Source organism: Aythya marila, assembly GCF_965140915.1.
Source record: "Aythya marila genome assembly, chromosome: 22".
NCBI classification, from domain to species: Eukaryota; Metazoa; Chordata; class Aves; order Anseriformes; family Anatidae; genus Aythya; species Aythya marila.
Genome location: NC_139063.1, coordinates 5,531,043 through 5,550,000, shown reverse-complemented (window position 1 = coordinate 5,550,000; position 18,958 = coordinate 5,531,043). Strand labels below are relative to the sequence as shown.

Sequence of the window (18,958 nt, the reverse complement as noted above, 5' to 3'; positions counted from 1 at the left end):
GTGAGCTTGGCTCTGTGTTGCAGCTGATCCAAGGCTTCAGGTCAGCGGTTCAGGGATGAGAGGCGACGTCCCCGTCACTGTGGGGTTGTGGAGGAGCTCCAAGTGTGAACTGGGGAGGGCGAGGAGGAGGAGGGTGTACGGGGGCTCCCAGGATCTGTGCACCCAAATGGTGCTTGCAGGGTGCACAGAGGGGTCCTGAAGGGTCCCAGCATGAAGCTCCCGAGCAGCGTTGGCAGCATCACCCCCAGCACCAGACCCAGGGTGTTCTTACATCCCACCCTTTAGGCTCCCGTGCTGCAGGTCTCCCTCTGCAGCTCCCTGCTGCTCTGGGGGACAGCTTCCAGCTCTCCTTTTTTTGTTGTTTTTTTTTTTTTTTTTTCCCCCCTTAATTAAAGGAAACCGTCCAGGTGTTTAACAGCAGCGCCGGCTGACCTGTATTTCACATACAGACCGTGCTCCCCGGTGTGGCAAACCCTCTGTGGCCGTGATTTGGGGGAGGACACCACGGGATTTTGTAATCCACAGTGGGATGCGTGGCAGGCACAGAGCGAGCCCAGCGCTGCCTCCAGCCTCGTCCATCAGCTCCCGTCCCCTCTGTGCCATCCCAAGGCATGGGTCGGGTGGGATGTGTTGTGCTGGGGGGGTTAAGCCTGAAAAAGAGCAGGCAGGCATCAAATCTGCCTTGATGGCATGCGGCAGGGGGGTTATGTGGCTCACAGGGGCTGGTTTTCCTCCAAAGGATGCGGGTGCATGGCCAGAGCTCGCAGTGGCCTCAGCTCCCTGGCTGGGGACAGGGCAGGTGCCAGCCCCGCAGGGGAGCGCTCGGCCTCGGGAAGCTTCCCCATGGATTTTCCCTTGCCTCATCCCCCAGGGCAGGGATTTACCCCAAGCCCTTCCTCCTGCATCCTCCTCTCCAGATTAAATGCCAGATTTGCGGTTTGGTGCCATCCCTTTGGTTGGGCTCTTCCTATCCCCTGGGGATTTTCCCTCCAGGAGATGAGGTCCCGGACCCCTCCTCGCCCCCACTGGGCAGGATTAGGCTCCTGAGCCATCTGCTCCCTGCAGGAGCAGCCCTGGCTCTGCCCCTGCTTTGCCACAGCCCCTGCTGGGAATAGGGGCAGCAAACCTTTTGTGGCCGTAATTAGGGACGCCCCATGTTGGGGACGTGGTCAGTGGGTGCCAGGGATGGGTGCTGGTGCTGGGCACGTTTGTGCTTGTGGAAACCGAGAGGGAAACCCCCTGGGGACATCTCCCACCCACGTTCCAGGATGGTTTGGATCCGGCCCCTCCTGCTGTGGCTGGAAATGAGGTGGAGAACAAGGACACCTCCCCACGGGGAGCCCTGGGAGGATGCTCCGGGGTGGCACGTTGGCTCCTGCCCCACTGCCCCCAGCGCGTTTCGGCTGTAATTAATTCCCTGTAATCCTGCTGGGCTGGCTGCGGGCTGCGCCCCTTCACCTGGGGCCGGCGGGCACCGGGGGCTGGCTGCGGGGAGCAATCGGCTTATGGGAGATAAACCACGGGGACAGGAGGCACGGAGGGAGGTGGTGGGGCCTGGGGGCGAGGTGAGCAGTTGGGAGTCTTGTAATTAGGTTTTGGGCCCCCCCGAGTGACATCGGCATCCCCCCGGTGACAGCGGGCAGGTCACCCCCAGGGGCTGGATTGCCACCGTCGCCCACTGGGGACGTGCCCCGTGCAAGGCTAGTCTGGGGGACAGAGGGTGATGGCTGCCAGCACTGGAAAGCATCTTTTTGGGTTGGGAGGAGCAATCTGAGGGGGGATCACAGCATTCCTGACCTCCCCGGCTAAAGCCTGGCTGTGGGGTCCCTGCTCCTTGGGCAAGGAGTGGAGCCAGGCACAGCGAGCAGCCTCAAGTAGCCAAATATCCCCTGAGCATCCTCTGAGTGTCCTCCAGCATCCCTGCCACAGCATGAACCCAGCACGCCTGGGAGAAGCAAATCCTGCACCCACTGCCCGGTGTTTGGCTGAGCTGTGCCCAGCCCTGGTGGCTTTGGGGCAGCTCCCACCCCGCTGAGGCTGCAGGGCTGAGGGCTCCTTGCACCCACACTGCTGAAACCACCGTGCGATGGGTGAAAATGCTCTGACAGAGACCTCTCTGGGTTCCTCCTGGGCAAATAGCACTGCCCCGAGTGAAGATGTGGGCAGCAGGTCATCCACTGGACATGCAACGTGTGGCTCTGGAAACCCTGATGGCACCTGGGGAAGCGCTGGGGGGCTTGGTTGGGCTGGAGGCTGGGGATGGAGCTGGGCTGAGCACCACCTTCTTGTGCAATGCCCGGATTTCCTTCCTTGTTTTTATTCTGGCTGAGGGAAGCGTGCATTCCCCACCCCAGTGTTTGCTGCACCCTCCTGAGACGTGTCCCTGGGGACGCCTCGAGTGGCAGCGAGCCCAGGAGGTTGCTGACGTGGGGTGCCAAGAACAGCGCCGTATCTGCGCCTGTGTTTTTGGAAGTGAGCAGGAAGGGGAGCTGGGAGGATCACAAAGCCCAGGCTGCTCAGTGCCAGCTGGGTGTTGGGGAGCTTCATGGGGCGTGGGGCTCAGGCTGATGCTTGTGGCTGCAGCAAGGAACAGCAGGGGAAACTCACTCATCCCCTTGCTCGTGGTAATGCTGATGGCAGAGGGGATTTACAGCCCAGCCAGGGCTTTGCCCCGTGCCTCAGTTTCCCCTGGGGCAGAAGGGGCTGGCGGTGGGGAGTTGCTTGGCGTGGGGGCTGGGTTGTGGATTCCTGGGGAAAAAGAGCTCCTTTGATCGCCTGATCCTTTGGTCGAGTGCTGCCCACTCCTCGCAAACCAGTTGCTCGCTTCTGCCACGGTGTGTGCGCCCCAGTGGTGTAATTTTAGCATTTAAAGCCTCCCCAGGTAAATCCTGCATTTATTACACCACGAAATCCACCAAACGCAGAGGCACTGGGGCTTTGTGCTGCCCTCCCCCACGGCACGCACAATCTGCTGGGAGCCGGCCGAGGGCTGCGGTAATCCCTGCGCTCGCAGCCTTAATCCCGGCTCTGTCCCTCGCTGAACCGAGGGGGAGCGAGCCCAGTGCTCCCAGTTTGCTCTCCAAGAAGCCCTGGCAGAGCGATGGAGCCTAAATCTGCTGGAGCAGGGCGAGGGTTTGTGCGAGCCAGAGGGGTCCCAGCACCCAAATGTGGGTCCCCTGCGGTCCCCACCTGCACCAAGCAGCCAAAGAGGACCTGGACACCACGAGACAGATGCTTGTGGCCAGGTCTGGGCTCTGCCTGTGGCTTCACAACGTGCTTACACCCACATTTTGCTGCTTCCTTTGCTTCAAAACATCCCTGGGGGATTTTCCAGCACTGCTTTGGGCACCCAGGATTTGTGCTGAGCCATGTGTCGGGCTGGGAAGGTCTCACCGCTGAACATGGAAGTGAACTGGGAGAGGGAGGTAGATTCTAGGCATAAACTTTTGGCTTTTTAATTTTTTTTTGGCTGGCCAAATGTTGGGCCAGCTCTAATCTTGTCGTTCCTCTGACAGCAGCCTGGGCACGGCGGAGAGGTCGGCGTGGTGGTGGCCGGGTGGCTGCAGCCGTGCCAGGAGAAGGATACGGGCATGGGAGGTTTGCAGGGAGAGGTCACAGCTTTTATTAGAGCAACTGATACAGTTGGGGAAAAAATACTCCCAAGCAGATAAGCTTTTGGGCTCACAAGTCCTTATTTGGGTCCTAAATAGAAACAGCTAAGTCAGATCACGGGGGCTATTTTAATCAATTTTAGAGCTGGAAAAAAAAAATAGCGGTGGGCTGAGAGTCTGCTTGTGGGTTGCTTTGCCTGTGTTCTTGGCTTTTCCACATTTTTTTTTTTGTTTCCTGGGGAGCCCTGTCGCTGCCACAAGCGTCGGGTTTGATGTGTGCAGTGCCGGGTGCTCTCCCAGGTGGCTGCAGGCCTTGGGAGCGCCGTGCCTCAGTTTCCCCTGTGAGCCTGGCTGTCCCCACCTGGGCAGCTCCCTTGGACCTTCTCAGCACAGCGGATGCCTCGGGTTGTCTGTAACCCCTTTGTTTTCTGCAGTTTTTCAGCCCAAATCAAGGATGTCAGCCAGGAAATCAATATCAAAATGCTGCAACAAGCCTGTGGCTTCGCTCTCATTTTTCTTGATGCTTTTTTTTCAGCAGATTTTGATCCTTGCAGAGCAAAAGCCTCTCAGAGACTGGTTTGTTCTGAGGTTGTGGGGCAGGGCTGGATGCCCCAATGTGTTTTTAGCCTGGAAATTAGAGGTTTTGGGAACCCTGTGCTCTTTGGCAACTGTTTGGAGGCACGGAGCAGCTCAGGAGCTGCATGGTGCGTGGGCACTGCTGTGACCACAGGTGATGCCCAGTCCCACTGCAGGGCTCTGCTCTGCTCATCTCCCCACGGGACCTCCCATGAAGGAAAGGCGAAGGATCAAGGCTGTGCCTCAGTTTCCCTCTGCCCACCAAGCCCAGCAGGATGCTCTTCCTCCCGCATTGCATTCACTGCAGGCAGCTCAATGAAGACCAGCTCCAAAGCCTGCAGCCTTCAGCCCAATTCCTGCCCACAGTCCCACTGCTCCAGCTGCTTATTCCCCAACAAAACGAAATGCCCGCTGTGATTAGGGTGATATCCCGCACGGGCTCTGGGAAGAGAGGGTGAGCAGCAATCGGGGCACTGCTGGTGGTGGGGTTAACCTGCAGCACCAAGAGCATCCTTGTATCCTCCCCTCTTCGGCCATGCAGGGTCTGTCCCAGGAGGGTCTGAAGCAGCTTGGATATTTCTTTTCTTTTTCTTTTTTAATCTTTTTTTTTTTTTTTTTTTTTTCTTCTTTTTCTTCTTCCTCCCCTCCCGAGTTATGGGCATCATTGTGTGCATCGCTCTCCCAAAACCACCACTTACATCTCCTGCAGGATTTTGCCTCAGGACCAGTGATGCCACCTCAGTCTCGTGAGCATCCCGTCCACGTGGGCTGCTCTGATTGTTCACAGCCCAAATTTAAACCCTCTCCCAAAGCCCCAGGGCCAGAGCTGCGTGTTAGGAGAAGCTGCCTTGAGGATGCTGGTTTTCCTCTCTGCAGCGCGGTGTTGAAACTCTGCCATCCCTTTAGTGTATCAGCCGTAATTATCGTTGGAAAGGCAGAATGGAAACGGCTTGTTTAGTTACATTTCATTAAAAGGACTTCATCTGGGGGCAGGAAACAATGAGGCTTAGGCTGTATAAATATTTGAAGAGTGCTTTCCAGCAACATAACCCCTCGCGTGTGCATGCGCGCACGCACGCGCCCACAGCCCTGCTCACACACACACACATGGAGGGGAGAACTTGAAACGTTTCCCATCATGTGCCGAAATCCTGAAAATCCCCTGTGCCTGGTGAGGACTCAGCCAAGGCTCGGCCACAGCTTGGGTCGCTTTTGTCCATTAGCAGAAACTTTGCTCGTTTCCAAGGCTCAAACCCTCCTGCCCGTTTATTTTCATAGTAAAATGAGCCCTGCGGGGATGGAGGCGCTTCCTGGGCAAGGTAACCAGAGAAGGCAACACCGGGGTCAAGACTCTGCTCTTGGTTGTGTTCGGGAGTTTGCCTTTCATCTGGAAACCTCAGCCTTACTGGCGCAGCGCAGAGCCCGAGCGGTTGCAGATGGGGTCCCTGGGGGTCGCCTTTCGGGTGGTCCCCGCTGCACAGCCCCCCGCCACCCCCCGTGCTTTGCAAAAGGGCAAGGTTTCACCCAGTGCTTGAGCTGCTCCATGTGGGGAGCTGCCTTTTCGGTTTCTTCTACTTGCATTTCTGTTACTTTTTATTGCACGTCACGTGAGGTTGCTGAAAAGCACGATGCGGAGTGGGGAGCGGGGCTGGATGGGCCGGTGCCGTCGGAAAGGAGATTGATTGCATTTCCAGATGAATAACTGCAGCAGATAAAGTTCAGGGCAGATAAATATAGCCTAACGGCTCTTTGAGTGTGGACTAGAAAGAGGAAATACCTTTTTTTTCTTTTCTTCTTTCCCTAAATCGAGGAGCTCCGGTGGCAATCTGCTGGGGGTGGGAAACGTCTGTCTGCTCCCGAGCGCTTCGTGCAGAGGGAGGCGGGCTGCTTTCGCAGCCAAAAGGATGCAGCTGGAATGAATTTCCCAGCTGGGACCCGCTGCTGTCTGGCCCCGAGGGGCTGGGCAGAGCCAGGATGCGGCCCCGGGCTGGCTCCTGGCCTTTCCCTGCTCCGTGGTGGCCCTGGGCACAGGGACACCGGGTGTCCGGGGGCAATTGCTGGGAGTGGTCTGGGCGGAGGGGCAGACGGAAAATCTGAGGGGGGTTTCACACCACCTTTGCAGCTCCAGCACCAAGTTTCTCTGTATCTGATCATGCATCAGTCTATTTTTAAGGTGCAAAAACTTCAGATATCAAAGTGTCAGGCAAGCAACACTCTCCACTTGCGGGCTGTTTGAGCGCTGCCGGGTTAACCCCAGCCTGGGCACATCCTCTTGTGACAGTGGCACCTCGGTCCCAAAACACCTTGGTCCCAAACCACGGCAGTAGATCAGTGCCTGTCCCTGGGAGCACTCAAATCAGCATCCCCTCGGGGCTTGGCTTTGGGGTCATATCCCCAGGCATTAAATCACTGCATTGGGAGCCTGGAGGCACCGTAATGTTTTCCCAGCCCTGCTGCATGTCTTGGTGGTGCAAAAGCCTCCATGTCTGAGGCTGGGACGGTAGATATTTCCTCCTCACTCGAGAGCTGGTGGACCTGGGGGATGTTGGTGTAACCTGCAAGCGTGTCAGCAGCCAAAACCGGCTGGCTGGGGACATTGGGATGCGTGGAGCATCGCAAGCTGGGGCCAAAACACTCAGCTCGCCAAAATGCTGCTGGAGCCGGCGCTGCTGGAGGCTGTGTGAAAGCTGAACCTTCAGTGGCTGGCCAAGAAAAAGATGGCCCAGAGGAAGAGATTGCAAAATTGTGCTGCTTTTGGGGTGAAAAGCAGAAAATGCCTGTTTTCCTGTGCCTGAAATTGTTGCAGCAGCAGCAGGGACTTACAGACTTGCCAAAAAAACAATGGAGAAGGGAAACTGAAAAGGAAAAGGAAATAAAAGGCGATAAAGCTCAGGAAGAGAGATGCTGTTAGCTGCTTCCACCTTGCTGGGGTTACCTGTGTGCCCTAAGGGGGCTGGAGCAATAAATCAGCGAGGCGATGCAGTGAGAGCCCTGCTGCAGCCCCCGGTGCAGGCAAACATTGCATTTATTTAAGCAGGATCATCTCCCTGCTCCTGGGTGACACTTGTCCCACCCAAACTCTTCCCCAGACTGGGTAACACGAGCCCCTGGGGCCTGGCCGTGCTGCGGGGACTCCCCAGGGAGCTGGAGGAGTGAGAGGGGCATGCAAATTGCAAAACACCCAGGGCATGGTCCTGGAGCAGGGATGGTGCTGGGGAGGTGCTCAGCAGACAGGGTGGTGTCTGCATAAGGAGGGGGGACAGATCTAAAGTCCTATTTCCCGGCTCTTTGGAGAGCTGCGTCTCTTTCCGGAGAGCCAGCTTGGAAATGCGCCTTTGTGGAAGGTGAGAAAAGCCCGAGACGGTTTTGCATGCTAAGCTGCAATAGGATTATGGAGCCGAGCAAATTAAATCAATTCTGGGCTGCGGGGGGAAGGTCCCGCACGGTGCATTTCAGCCGCTGGGGCCATCTCCAACGTGCAGAGCCCAGGAAGGAGCAGCCCTGAGCCCACCTCATGGCGATGAGCTCACCGCACTCTTCCCATGGAAGACCCCAGCCTGGGGCCGAGCCCCAGATCATAGCACGTGCTGGCATTTTTCTGGGGTTGCCTGTGGGAATTGTTGATGCTCCCCACGCAGGGCACATCTCCCCAGCCCTCTGTGCTGGTTTATGGGCACTGATGTGGGTGTGTGGGTCCCTCATCCTCCAGCAGCTCGGGATGCTCCAGCTGGACCGAGGCACCAGAGGTTTGGGGTTTTCAGTGGGCAGAAAGCTTGATGCTCTGGCTGCAGCATCAGTGGGGGGCGTAGGGCCCAGCGTGGCTTTTCCCCTCCCCCAAAACACATCATCCCTGGGGTGGTTGGTGCTTGGGGCGAATCCATCCCTGGGAATCATCCTCAAGTGCCTGATGCAATCCCATCAGCAGCAGCCTCGCTGGGGCTCGTTTGTACCTCATCGTTTGGCGCTTTGCATACAGCAGGAGGTGGTGCTTTGTTTGTGGGTTGTTGTGTTTGCTTTTTTTTTTTTTCTTTTCCCTTCCATCTCCCCAGAGGCAGAAAGCGGAGCGTGCTGGGGGATGAGGTGTTAGCAACGATTTACGTCGAGAGGTTTGCTATTTTTCATGCCAGCCCTGGCTCGGGGATATTTATTGTGTAGCGGGGTAAGCTCTGGCACTAATCCATTGAGGAACAGGAATAAAAGATGCTGCCGGAGGCAGCCTGAGGAGCAGGAGGGGATGTTGGTGGAGGAGCTGAGCCCTCTCCAGGGCTGTGCACCCGGCGGTGACAGCGCTCACACATGTGCAGGGCTCGGGTTTGGGCAGCGCCTGCACCCTGCTCGGTGCGGAGCCGGTACGGAGCCAGAATAATTGCTGCCACTTGGTAACTGCTAATGATTATTTTACTCGCATAAAGTAACCGGCCTATTAAATCAAAATGCGCCAGGGCTTAGGCAGCTGTTATTCGGGGGCTTAATTAGGTTGAAAAAGAATAAAGTTACAAAAAAAAATAATTGGCTGCTGCTCGACTGAGCTCGCTCCACAGCTCGCGAGGTGGATCTGTGCCGGCCGTGAGCATCGGCCCCTCTGCTCCCCACCAGCACCCTACACCCCCAAAATCCCGCTGCCCTCTGCCCGGCCTCCTCAGCTCTCCTCGAGCAGCCCCGATGGTCTCCAGCACCAGTCCTCCTGCTGTCAGCAGCAGCTTCCCAACAGGTTTATTTTTAACTCAGCCTTGGATCAAAGCACGGAAATTCAGCGATTCTGTAGTGGGAAAAGAATCGTGGAGTCTTTAAGGTTCAGGAACAGTGTTTTCATTTCAGCTTTATGCGCAAGTTAATATTATTTCAACTGTTTATAGTATCGCTAAATCATGTGCTGGAATGAGTTACTAAGGCTGTATGTAGAAAGCACCAGAAAGGTGCTTTCAAGGAGCAATTTAATTGAAAATTTTCTCTGGAAAATATCTCAGAAATAATCAAGGCTTTTCCTGGGGTATGTTCTCAGTTCAGTGCACTTCCCTAGAGCAAACAGTGCTCGGCCACGGACAGGTTGGTGACTGGGGCTGTGTCCTGAGCCTCCCAACACTGCTGGCTTTGTCACCCGCCCTGGGTGCTGTGGCTGCGGGATCCTGTGGGGCACACAGAGCTTGGCTTCATCCAGAGGTCCCCATGCCCCTGTTGTGGGGATGGCAGCAGGGGGATGCTCAGTGCTGTTCTGCCTGGCTCAGTGATGCCTCCTGCAAGCTGCCACCTCCCCGTGCATCGCTCCATCCTGGCAAGGGGAGGCTGCTGCCCACGTCCCTCCCCTCACAAGCACATGGCCTTTGGCCTGCTTGTTTTTTTTTTTTTTTTTGTTTTGTTTTGTTTTGTTTTGTTTTGTTTTTTGTTTTGTTTTGTTTTGTTTTGTTTTGTTTTTTTCCTATTCATTTTGCAAGCAAAAGCTGAGTTCCCTGGCCATGGGCAGGGGATGGGATGCAGAGACCTGGAGGAGAAGCTCTGTTTGGCTACAAGGGACAAAGTGGGGACAGTCCAATCCCCACACTCCCCTGCACCACCCCATCCCATTCTCCAGGCTGCTTCCCACCGATTCAATCTTCTTTTTCCTCTTTAACCTCCTGCCCACAGAGACACAGAGCGGGCTGGTCCCCTGCATCCCTGCTGATGCCCTCCACATGCATCCTTACCCCTCAGCCTCGTGTCGTGCCCCAGGTTGTGCCAGAGACTGCTGCATTACAGTGGACATCCATATCACGGGGTGCTGGATGGCCGTGGACATCCAAATCCTGGGGTAAAACCATCTCTGTCTGCAGCCAGCCACACCAGGTCTCCATTCCTATCCCAAACCCCACACGTGGCACTAGGTGCTGGGGCCAGACCCTGTGGGGGGATGCAGGTGGGATCCCTGGGCTGGGAGACCCCTTCCCCTGGGCTTTGCTTCACGCAGTCCCTGGGGTTGCTCAGCCCTGCTCGCTGTGCACGCTGCTGATGGGCCTCAGGTGTGTGCTAGGGAAAGGATTTTACCACGCAGCTTTGTCCCCATTGCTGCCAGCCCAGGCGCTGGGCATGAACCAAGCCTGCAAGCCCTGTCCCCGTGCATCCCAGCTGCCTCAGAAACCACCATGTTTCAGTTTTTATCTCCCTTCTGATTCCTTCAGGGGAAATTCTCAAGTCCAGAGACACATCCACAGTCTTCAATAACTTCAGGCACCCAGGCTGGTGTGGATACACCCCATCCAGGGATGCGGGGAGATCCCCTGACCCTCTCCTAAATCCCATGGAAAGCGTGTGCGGGGCTTTCTGTCAGGATCTCCCCCCTCACAGAGCCTCCTGCCTGGGAGTTGCTCTGTGCTTTTTGGGGTTGCTCTTCCCCTTCTCACCCCTTCTGTCCCCCCTGGGGCCATCCCCTTCCCCATGTCCCCCCTGGGGAAGCAGAGCCCAGGGTTGGGGTGTGTGCGCCCGCGGACATCGCCCATCGCCCGCATCCAGGGATGCGTCGCCATGGAGGCGGTTTCCTTGGCGACCGTTGCCATGCCGATGGCTACCGGAGAAGGACCCGAGAGCATCCCGAGGAGGCTAGCCAGCCTTTCCCTGCCGTTAGAGATGGATTGATTTATGTTTCCTTCCTCCCGGTGTGACTGCAAGATGTTGAGTGGCAAAGCTCGCTTCTGCCACGGCAGCACTTTTTGGGGGAGCATTTGGGGTGAGGGTCCGGCTCCCCAAAAACCCCACAGTGGAGTGGGAATGCAGCAGGGTGTGCATAGGAGTTTGTGTGGGGGATTTAGGAGGACTCGAACCAACCATCCTGGTTCCCCAGGACATGTTCTGAGATGTGGGGAGCTCTGTGGCCACCCGCAGGAGGTGACAGGTCCCCTCCATGCCGTGGTTTCCCCAGCAAAGCACCCAACACTGCTGTGCATGGAAAGGGCTGTGTGCGCCATGGGGACCCTTGTCCCCATCTTTGAATTCTTCTGTGTGAAAAAACATGATAAACGCACCTTGATAAAGGGAGAGGATGGGGTGCTTGGGGGTTTGCTGTGCACAGACACTGTGGAGGGACCGAAGCTTCTCTAATCCCCAGCTCAGCTCTGATGGGGCCAGGCCAAAGGTCTGGAGCTTTCGCTCGCTTTCCAAGGCTCTTAGCGCTGGACTTGGCCGTGATTTCTGCTGCTGCTGCCCCTTGGCTGCGCATCCCAGCTGGCCCAGCCAAGCCCCAGTGTGGAGGCATCGAGGGGACAGCACGAGGCTGGGTCAGCATCGATGTGTGCCCGTGGGGGGCTGCGGGAGCAGAAGGGTCCCCTGGGCTCAGGGGGGCAGGGGGAGATGTCTCCCTTACCAATCTCCGTGTTCTGAGCTGGTGACATGGGAATCCCGTGTGCCTGGCACTGATTTGGGGTGGTTTCAGCTGACCAGTGCAGGGGCTGCGGGGTGGTGGCACTGGTGGGACAGGGTGGAGCTGGCGCCTTGCAGGGCACGGTGAAACCTTTCTGTTCCTTTCCACCTCCCACAGCCCCAGACCTTGCCAAAGGGAAAGCAGGGCCCCAGGAAAGCAGGGCTGAGCTGGTTGGTGAGCCCCCTGCCAAGGGACATGAGGCCTGAGAAGTTGGAGTTGCAGGGATGGGAGCTCCTGGCCCCTGGCTCGAGCTGGCTGTGCACATATCCCCATCCCTAAATTGATGTTTTAGGGTTCGGATGCAGCTTGCACGATGCCCAGCCACCAGCAGGCTTGCCAGGCTGTCATACACCCCATCCTGGCGTGCTGTAGACCTCAGGTAGCATCGCAGCCCGGGGGTGCCTTTGCCACCATGGGGACGTCCCTGTGTCTCCTCAGCACACCCAGGGGTGCTGCCAGCCGGCCCCCCAGCATTACTCTGAGCACCAGCAATAAAGCCTGGCTGAAGTTTCTTCCCCAGGACAAATCCAGCCAGCTGCATCCCTGCTGAGCAGCAGGCTGGGAGCCCTCATCCTTTGTGAGCTGGGGAATCGGCGCTCCCCCCAGCTGTGTCCCCCCTCGATGCCGGGGGGGCTGGGGCACGCAGAGCATTAACAGTCTAAGCAGCAGTAAATCCAAATAAACACCGCCTGGCCCCAAGATTTATTGCATGAGCCTGACCGATGGCGTCAGCGCTGCAGAGGGGGCAGCTCAGGCCGGGAGGGGCTTTATGTAAGGGAAGGGGAATGGTGGGCATCAAGAGGTGTGTGTGTGGCTTTGGGGGAACAACCACGTCCCCAGAACCTCCCCCTCTATACCAGGAACACCTGGAGGTGTCCTCGTGGCAGGGCCAGCCTTTTGCCTCCCTGCCCCAGGGTTTTCAGATCCCGAAGCTGGAGCATCCCTGCCCTTCGCCCATTCCAGATCCTGCTCTGTGGGCTCGGCTGCTGTCCAAGCAAAGTGCAGTGAGGTTGCTCCCATGGCAAGCTCTGCTTTTGGGTTTGGGGCTGGGAAATTCCCACGTGTGCCAGGCAGGCAGGAGTTTTAGGCAGCTGGAAGTAAACTGGCCATTGCCTTTGCCATGGGGAGCGGGGAAAGCACCAGGCATGCCCTGGCACAGCATGGCTCATCCCACAGCCAAGGGGTAATTTGTCTCTGTCACCGTGGGGTGTAGGGGGCTCAGCTGCGCTGAGTGCTGCGATCAGCTGCAGGCATTCTTTGCCCAGCTGCCCTCTTTACCCAGGCCCAGGCGATGTGCAGCGATTTCCATCATCTCCAGGACATCCCCACTGATTTGTCACCATGGGGCCGCCAGGACCAAGCCCAGTCTGCAAACAGCACCCGCAGCTGCCAGAGTTGCTTTGATTTGATGTTCCCAACCCAAAGTTCGGCTGGCTTTGGTTCTTTGCAGCAGGGTGGTGGCACGCTGCATTGCTCCTGCCTCTTCTCCTGGGCAAAACACGGCCAGGGCACACGCCAAGCCTCTCCTTTCCCATGGGATGGATGGATGGAGAGATGGATGGATGGATGGATGGATGGATGGATGGATGGATGGATGGATGGATGGATGGATGGATGGATGGAAGGACAGGTGGGGGCATGCTGGGTCCATGCTTTTTGCCTTTTCCTTTCCCCATCCAAGCACGGGGAGCCGGGGAGCCGATGGCTGGAGCTGCCTCGTCTGGTTCCAATTTAAGGGAGCTCAGCAGAGCTGGGCCATGTGGCTCCCATTACGGTGAGGCTCTGCAGGTCGAGCAGAGAGAATGTGACCTTCGGGGAGCTCGCCCGGATCGGCCGGCAGGGCTGAGGGGTGGCTGGGGAGCGCCTGTGCTACGAGCTCCTTGTTTCTTGGGGAGCCTTGATGTTTTTAGAATAAAAACTGGCTGAAGGTCTGGGATTAAATGACAGGATTAGTCCTCATTTATTTTAAAAAGTCATAAAAGAAGACAGATGCAAGTTTCTGGGCATCTCTGTCTTCTTTGGAAAGCTTTGATGTCTGACCATGCCGTATCCAACAAGCACAGAAATCAAACGGCAAAAAAAAGCAGCTCCAAATGTTCCTTCTCCCGACTCCCAAACCCTGCAATTTTTCCTTGTCCTCCCATCAATTTTGGTGGCCTTTCCCATAATTTATGGATGCCTGGGGGGCAGTAATAGAACCCCCAGTGCCTCCCAAGGCCCTCCTGTGCTGTGTTTGCAGCAGATCAGTCTTCAGAAGACACAGAACCAGCCCCTGTGTTGTCCCCTGTGATCTCCTGGTCTCTCCCTTGGCTTTTCCACGCTGGTCACAGTGGATGGGCTGGAAAAAGGAAAGGGAAATCCCACCTGTGGAAGAGGCAGGCTGCTCCCTCGCAGCCCTGACTACAAGACCTGGCTCATAAAACCCCTCTGGCACGCACAAAGCTTCCACCACCAGGCCAGTGGATGCGAGGTTCTGCGGGACGTCCACACTTCGATCCCAACCCGAGTGCTCCGTGTGGGAACCAGAGCGAGACACAGGCAGTTTTGTCCTTGTGGGGTCAGGCACGGGTTTATAGGTCAGACATTGCTTATTTAGCAAAGCCATTTGCACCGGTCCTTGGAGCAGCAGTTTTGCCCTGCTTTTACCATCTCCTCTCCGGCATCTGGAGCTCGGTCCTCCACGGGTCAGAGCAAAGAACTGCGAAGCTGTTGGAGCTCATGTCACTTGTCACCCCTCAATGACACCTCGATTTCCCCCATGGCAGCTGGGGCTTCTCTATTCGAGCTGATGGGTGCCAGGGGAAGGGACGTGGGGGCAAAGCTTGAGCCAAGCCCCACATTTCTCTATCATGAGACCTTTTGACATCTCAAACTTCATTTTTGTTCCAATCTGGAATGGGAACAAAGAAACTCGAAGTGGTTGTCAAGAGGTAAAACCCTGTAGGAGCGGAGGGGGGACCCTTCTACCCCCTTGTTTTACATTTAAGCACTAACCTGGCTCCTTACATCTTGAAACATCTGATGCTATCTCACAGATCAAAGCCTCCTTGTTTGGGTTGTAATGAAGTGTCAAACTGCTTCCTTGCAACACAAACAGCAGACACTTTGATCTGCAAAACAAGATGCTGAAGAGCCCTACTAGCAAGGGCTCTTCAAGTTTTAGCAGCCGTGGAATATCTGAAGTCTGACATTGTTTCATACTGTGACTTTCTGAGCTGATAGCATGCGTTGCTGTCACACCTAAGCCAGGAATTAAGTGAGAATCGTTTAAAACAGAACAATACCGAGCTGGAGAACTAAAATAATGTGTTCTCTAACAGTTTCCAAAATCATATATTTCCCCTTTTCCAGAGGGCTCGTTTCCATGGGAAATGTTATCAGTGCCAATGTGAACTTGCCACAAAATGTCAGCTTGTCTGAAAGATTTGTAACAGAGAATTATTTGGGGGGAAAAAAAACATTTCTGGGCAGCTCAGCCGGAGAGCACTGCCTGCAGTCCCGCTCTCTTGGCCTTGCTGTCCCCGTCCTGTCGCATGTAACCCACCCCAGGGGGGCCATGCAGGACCTAGCCTAACTTCGGTGACCCCCTTGTCCCCGTTGGGGCCAGCTAACACAGCTCTCCCTGCTTGTTTGCAGGCTCAGCGCTGGCGCAATGAGAACTACGAGAGGCCGGTGGACCTGGAGGGCTCCGGGGATGATGACCCCTTTGGGGACGACGAACTGGATGATGTCTACTCGGGCTCTGGTTCGGGCTGTGAGTAGCTCCTGGGGAAGGGTGCTGGGCCATGGGGAGCCTGGCCCTGGGTGCTGGGGGGGTGGATTGCCCCTTGCCCCTCTCCAGAGCAGCCTTTCTGCCCTCTCCTGGCCCAAAGCAAAAGGAAATGGCCCCAAAAGTTGGGCTTGAGTGACTCCATTTCCCATTTAGGTCTCCAGCCCTACCAGGCAGGATTAGCCCTCCCCTGATAGCCTGTGCTGGTGCTTTAGGGGTTTCATTGAACACAGAGGGGGGCTTTGTTCAGCACCTGGGAATTTGCAGCCCTTGGTTCCTCCTGAACCCACAACGGGTCCATGCCCCCTGGTTTTTGGGTGCTGAGGCCACGTGGATGTCAGTCCTGGGAAGCGCCTGCCTCACCCTTTGCTCTTCTCCCCCCTTTCAGACTTCGAGCAGGAGTCGGGGCTGGAGACGGCCGTCAGCCTCACCACGGACACGTCCATCACGCTCCCCACCACGGCAGCCGCGCTGCCTGTCACCGCGGTGCAGCCCGTGGCTACCCCCTTTGAAATGTCCCCCACCGAGGACACCGTCCCCGAGCAGACCACCGGCACCTCGTATATCCCCAGGGTGACGGAGGCACTGGTGATCCCCAGCTGGAAGGCCACCACCACCAGCACCACTGCCAGTGAGGCCCCCAGCACCACCACCACCACCACCACCACCACCACAGCTGCCACCACCACCACTGCGGCCACCACCACCACCACCACCAGCACCACCACCGTGGCCACTGCCAAGCCCACCACCGTCCGGAGGTTCCTGCCCCCCTTTGTCACCAAGGCAGCCACCACGAGGGCCACCACCCTGGAGACGCCCACCACGTCCGTCCTCGAAACCAGCACGCCGACGGAGGTGGCCACGACACAGCTTGTCCCCTCCAGCACGGCCAAGCCCAGGTCCCTGCCAAAACCAAGCACCTCCAGGACTGCAGACCTCACGGAAAAAAGCACTGCCTTGCCTTCCAGCCCCACCACGCTGCCACCCACAGAAGCCCCCCAGGTAGGAGCCTGGAGCCCTTTTTGCCTGGTGAAGGGCCCGTGGACCACATTTGAAGCCAAGCGATGGTGATGGGCAGCTTTTGGGGTGGCTCCATCCTGAGCCAGCAGCTCAGCAGGAGGTCAAGCCAGGTTGGGGGTCTTCCCAGCTCTGCAGAGAGTTGAACATTTGGGGAGATGGAAAGGGGAGATGGGAGGGTGGGGGCAGCTCCTGCACGAGCAGTGATGGGGCTGATGGGGGACTGCTGCTCCAGAGCGTCTTCACCAGAAAGCAGGAGGGGGAGCAGGGCCGGAGGCTGGGGGCTTTCCTCTGGGGTTTAGGGGCAGAGAGGGGCTTTCCTCTGGACACACTTGCTGAGCTCATCATACTGCAGCCCGGCTTGCAGCCTGGCGCTGGGAGTCCCAAATGCTCTGCAATTACTGCGTGATGGAGCATTTCCAGCCCGCTGGGGGTCCTGAGCTGGGGATTTAATCCACTGCTCCATCTCTCGTTCAGAGCCCCTGAGGGGCCCTTTGAAAACCGCTTTGACTGAGAGGTGGAGTGATTTGTCTAAACTAGTCCCTCTTTTCTGGGTACGTATATATGTGTGTAGTGCTCCGGGCTCCCGCTGACCTTCAATTAATCTCTGTCACAAAACCGCGTGCCTGTGGAAGCAGCGAGCCGTGCGCTCATGCCAGGGGCAGTGTGACACGGAGAGGGCCCCGTCTCGCCCACCCCAGCTTCATCCCCAAGGAGCTCTTTGCTCGTCTGCATTTGTAGTGGTCTGAGGGAGACGTGAGAGCAGGATGAAGGGAGAGAAGGAGAGGGAGGGGATCCCTGGGGCTTGGGGGGCTCATCTGATGGCATCCGATCCTCAGCCTTGCTGTGGTGCTGTAACACGAAGCCTTGCACCACCTCCTGCCTTTCAAGGAGGCGTCTGAGATGTTGCAGCCAGCTCTTGGTCTGTGCTGAGGACAGAGCCCAAGCAAGGGTCTGGGACTTGCCCCCCCCCGACTCTCCTTTGGTCTCTGGAGGAAGCCAGAGGAGAGAGCTGGGCACCTGGGTGGGGGCAGGCCAGAATGGTGTCAGCCCAGGTGGGCTCAGCCTTTTTGGTGACTGCCAAGTTGTGGGGCTGTGGTGCTCTCTGCAATCCAACCACCCACTGCAACGGCACGGCAAAGGGCTATCCCCCATGCCACCTGATCATCGGTGTTTTGGTGTCCTTCCTCTAGCCACATTGGTGCTGCTGGAGGCAGGAACCACCCCTAGGTCCTTGTCCGCTGCTCCACCTTGTCCTTTCTCCCAGGTGGAGCCAGGGGAGGTGTCAACGGTCCTCGACAGTGACCTGGAAGTCCCGGTCAGCAGTGGCCCCAGTGGGGACTTCGAGATCCGGGAGGAGGAGGATACAACTCGTCCCGAGCTGGGCAACGAGGTGGTGGCCGTGGTGACACCGCCATCGGCACCGGGGCCGGGCAGGAACGCGGAGCCGGGGCTCATCGACAACACGATAGAGTCGGGCAGCTCGGCCGCTCAGCTCCCCCAGAAGAACATCCTGGAGAGGAAGGAGGTGTTGATAGGTGAGAGCAGAGGTGGTGGGCTGGTGGGGGGATGGACAGCCCCCAGGAGAGGGCTTGGTCTTCAGCAGGGTGCTGGGGAGGTGCTGAGCCTGGGATAACCCCCTGTCACCCGCCGAAGTAGACACTTCAAGTGCCTGTACTGGGGGCTCCCTGGGGTCTTCCCGTCCTTGCAGGGAGAGCACAGAGCTGTGCACAGTTTGTGTTTGCTAGGAGGAATTTTATGGGAAGAAATAGGGTGTTTTAGGGAAAAGATGTCCTATGGTGATGGCTGAATGCCACCGGCCACCCTGACCACAAGAGAGGACAGAGGTGCCTTGGTCCTTTGGGTCCTGCCCATCCATCAACATCACGAAACTGTTTCAGCTCCTTGAATCACGCTGTTGCATGAGGCCAACACCTTCACTTTAGGTTTAAGCATGGATTCATCTCCCAAAGCACGCGGCAAGCATCCAGCAGGGTTCCCCAATTGTTTGCTCTGCGTGTTGGGCCGGGTTCCACCTCTGATGGCTGTTCCACCTTTCTGTTGCAGCGGTGATCGTGGGCGGCGTGGTGGGAGCCCTCTTCGCTGCCTTCCTGGTCATGCTGCTCATCTACCGGATGAAGAAGAAGGACGAGGGCAGCTACACACTGGAGGAACCCAAGCAAGCCAACGTCACCTACCAGAAGCCGGACAAGCAGGAGGAGTTTTACGCGTAGGACAAGAGCCCGGCGTGCCTCGCGCTCCCCTTCCTGCTCCAAACTCTCCCTTCTCCTCTCCTCCATCCCGTCTCTCTCTTTCTCTCTCTCTCTCTTTTGGATCAGACTGTGAATTTAAAAAGCAAAAAAAAAAAATGCAAAAGGAGAAACCGCATCTTCGGCATGAGGGACGTGCCGCTTTGCGGACGGCGGCTGGAGCTCATGGGGCTTTTCCCACCACCACATCGGACTCTGGGATCTGGACACCTTGTACCAGCCCTGGGGCGCAGGGGGGTTGGTTTGGATTTATCTTTTTTTTTTTTTTCCTGTTGGAAAGGAGGGAGGTTTATTTCCCCCTCTCTCTGTCTCTCTCTTTTTTTTT

General features: G+C 57.1%; 1 protein-coding gene across 1 annotated transcript in view; it reads left to right on the top strand.

Annotated features, from left to right (window-relative positions):
- Nucleotides 1-18,751, top strand: part of SDC3 (syndecan 3) — a 30,078-nt gene extending 11,327 nt beyond the window's left edge. Inside the window, exons 2-5 of the mRNA XM_082777357.1 lie at nt 15,211-15,328; nt 15,732-16,348; nt 17,631-17,901; nt 18,431-18,751. Of these exons, the coding sequence (XP_082633483.1) occupies nt 15,211-15,328; nt 15,732-16,348; nt 17,631-17,901; nt 18,431-18,597 (1,173 nt within the window). The 3' untranslated portion in view covers nt 18,598-18,751. The remainder of the gene's footprint in view (nt 1-15,210; nt 15,329-15,731; nt 16,349-17,630; nt 17,902-18,430) is intronic.
- Nucleotides 18,752-18,958: the final 207 nt, after the last annotated feature.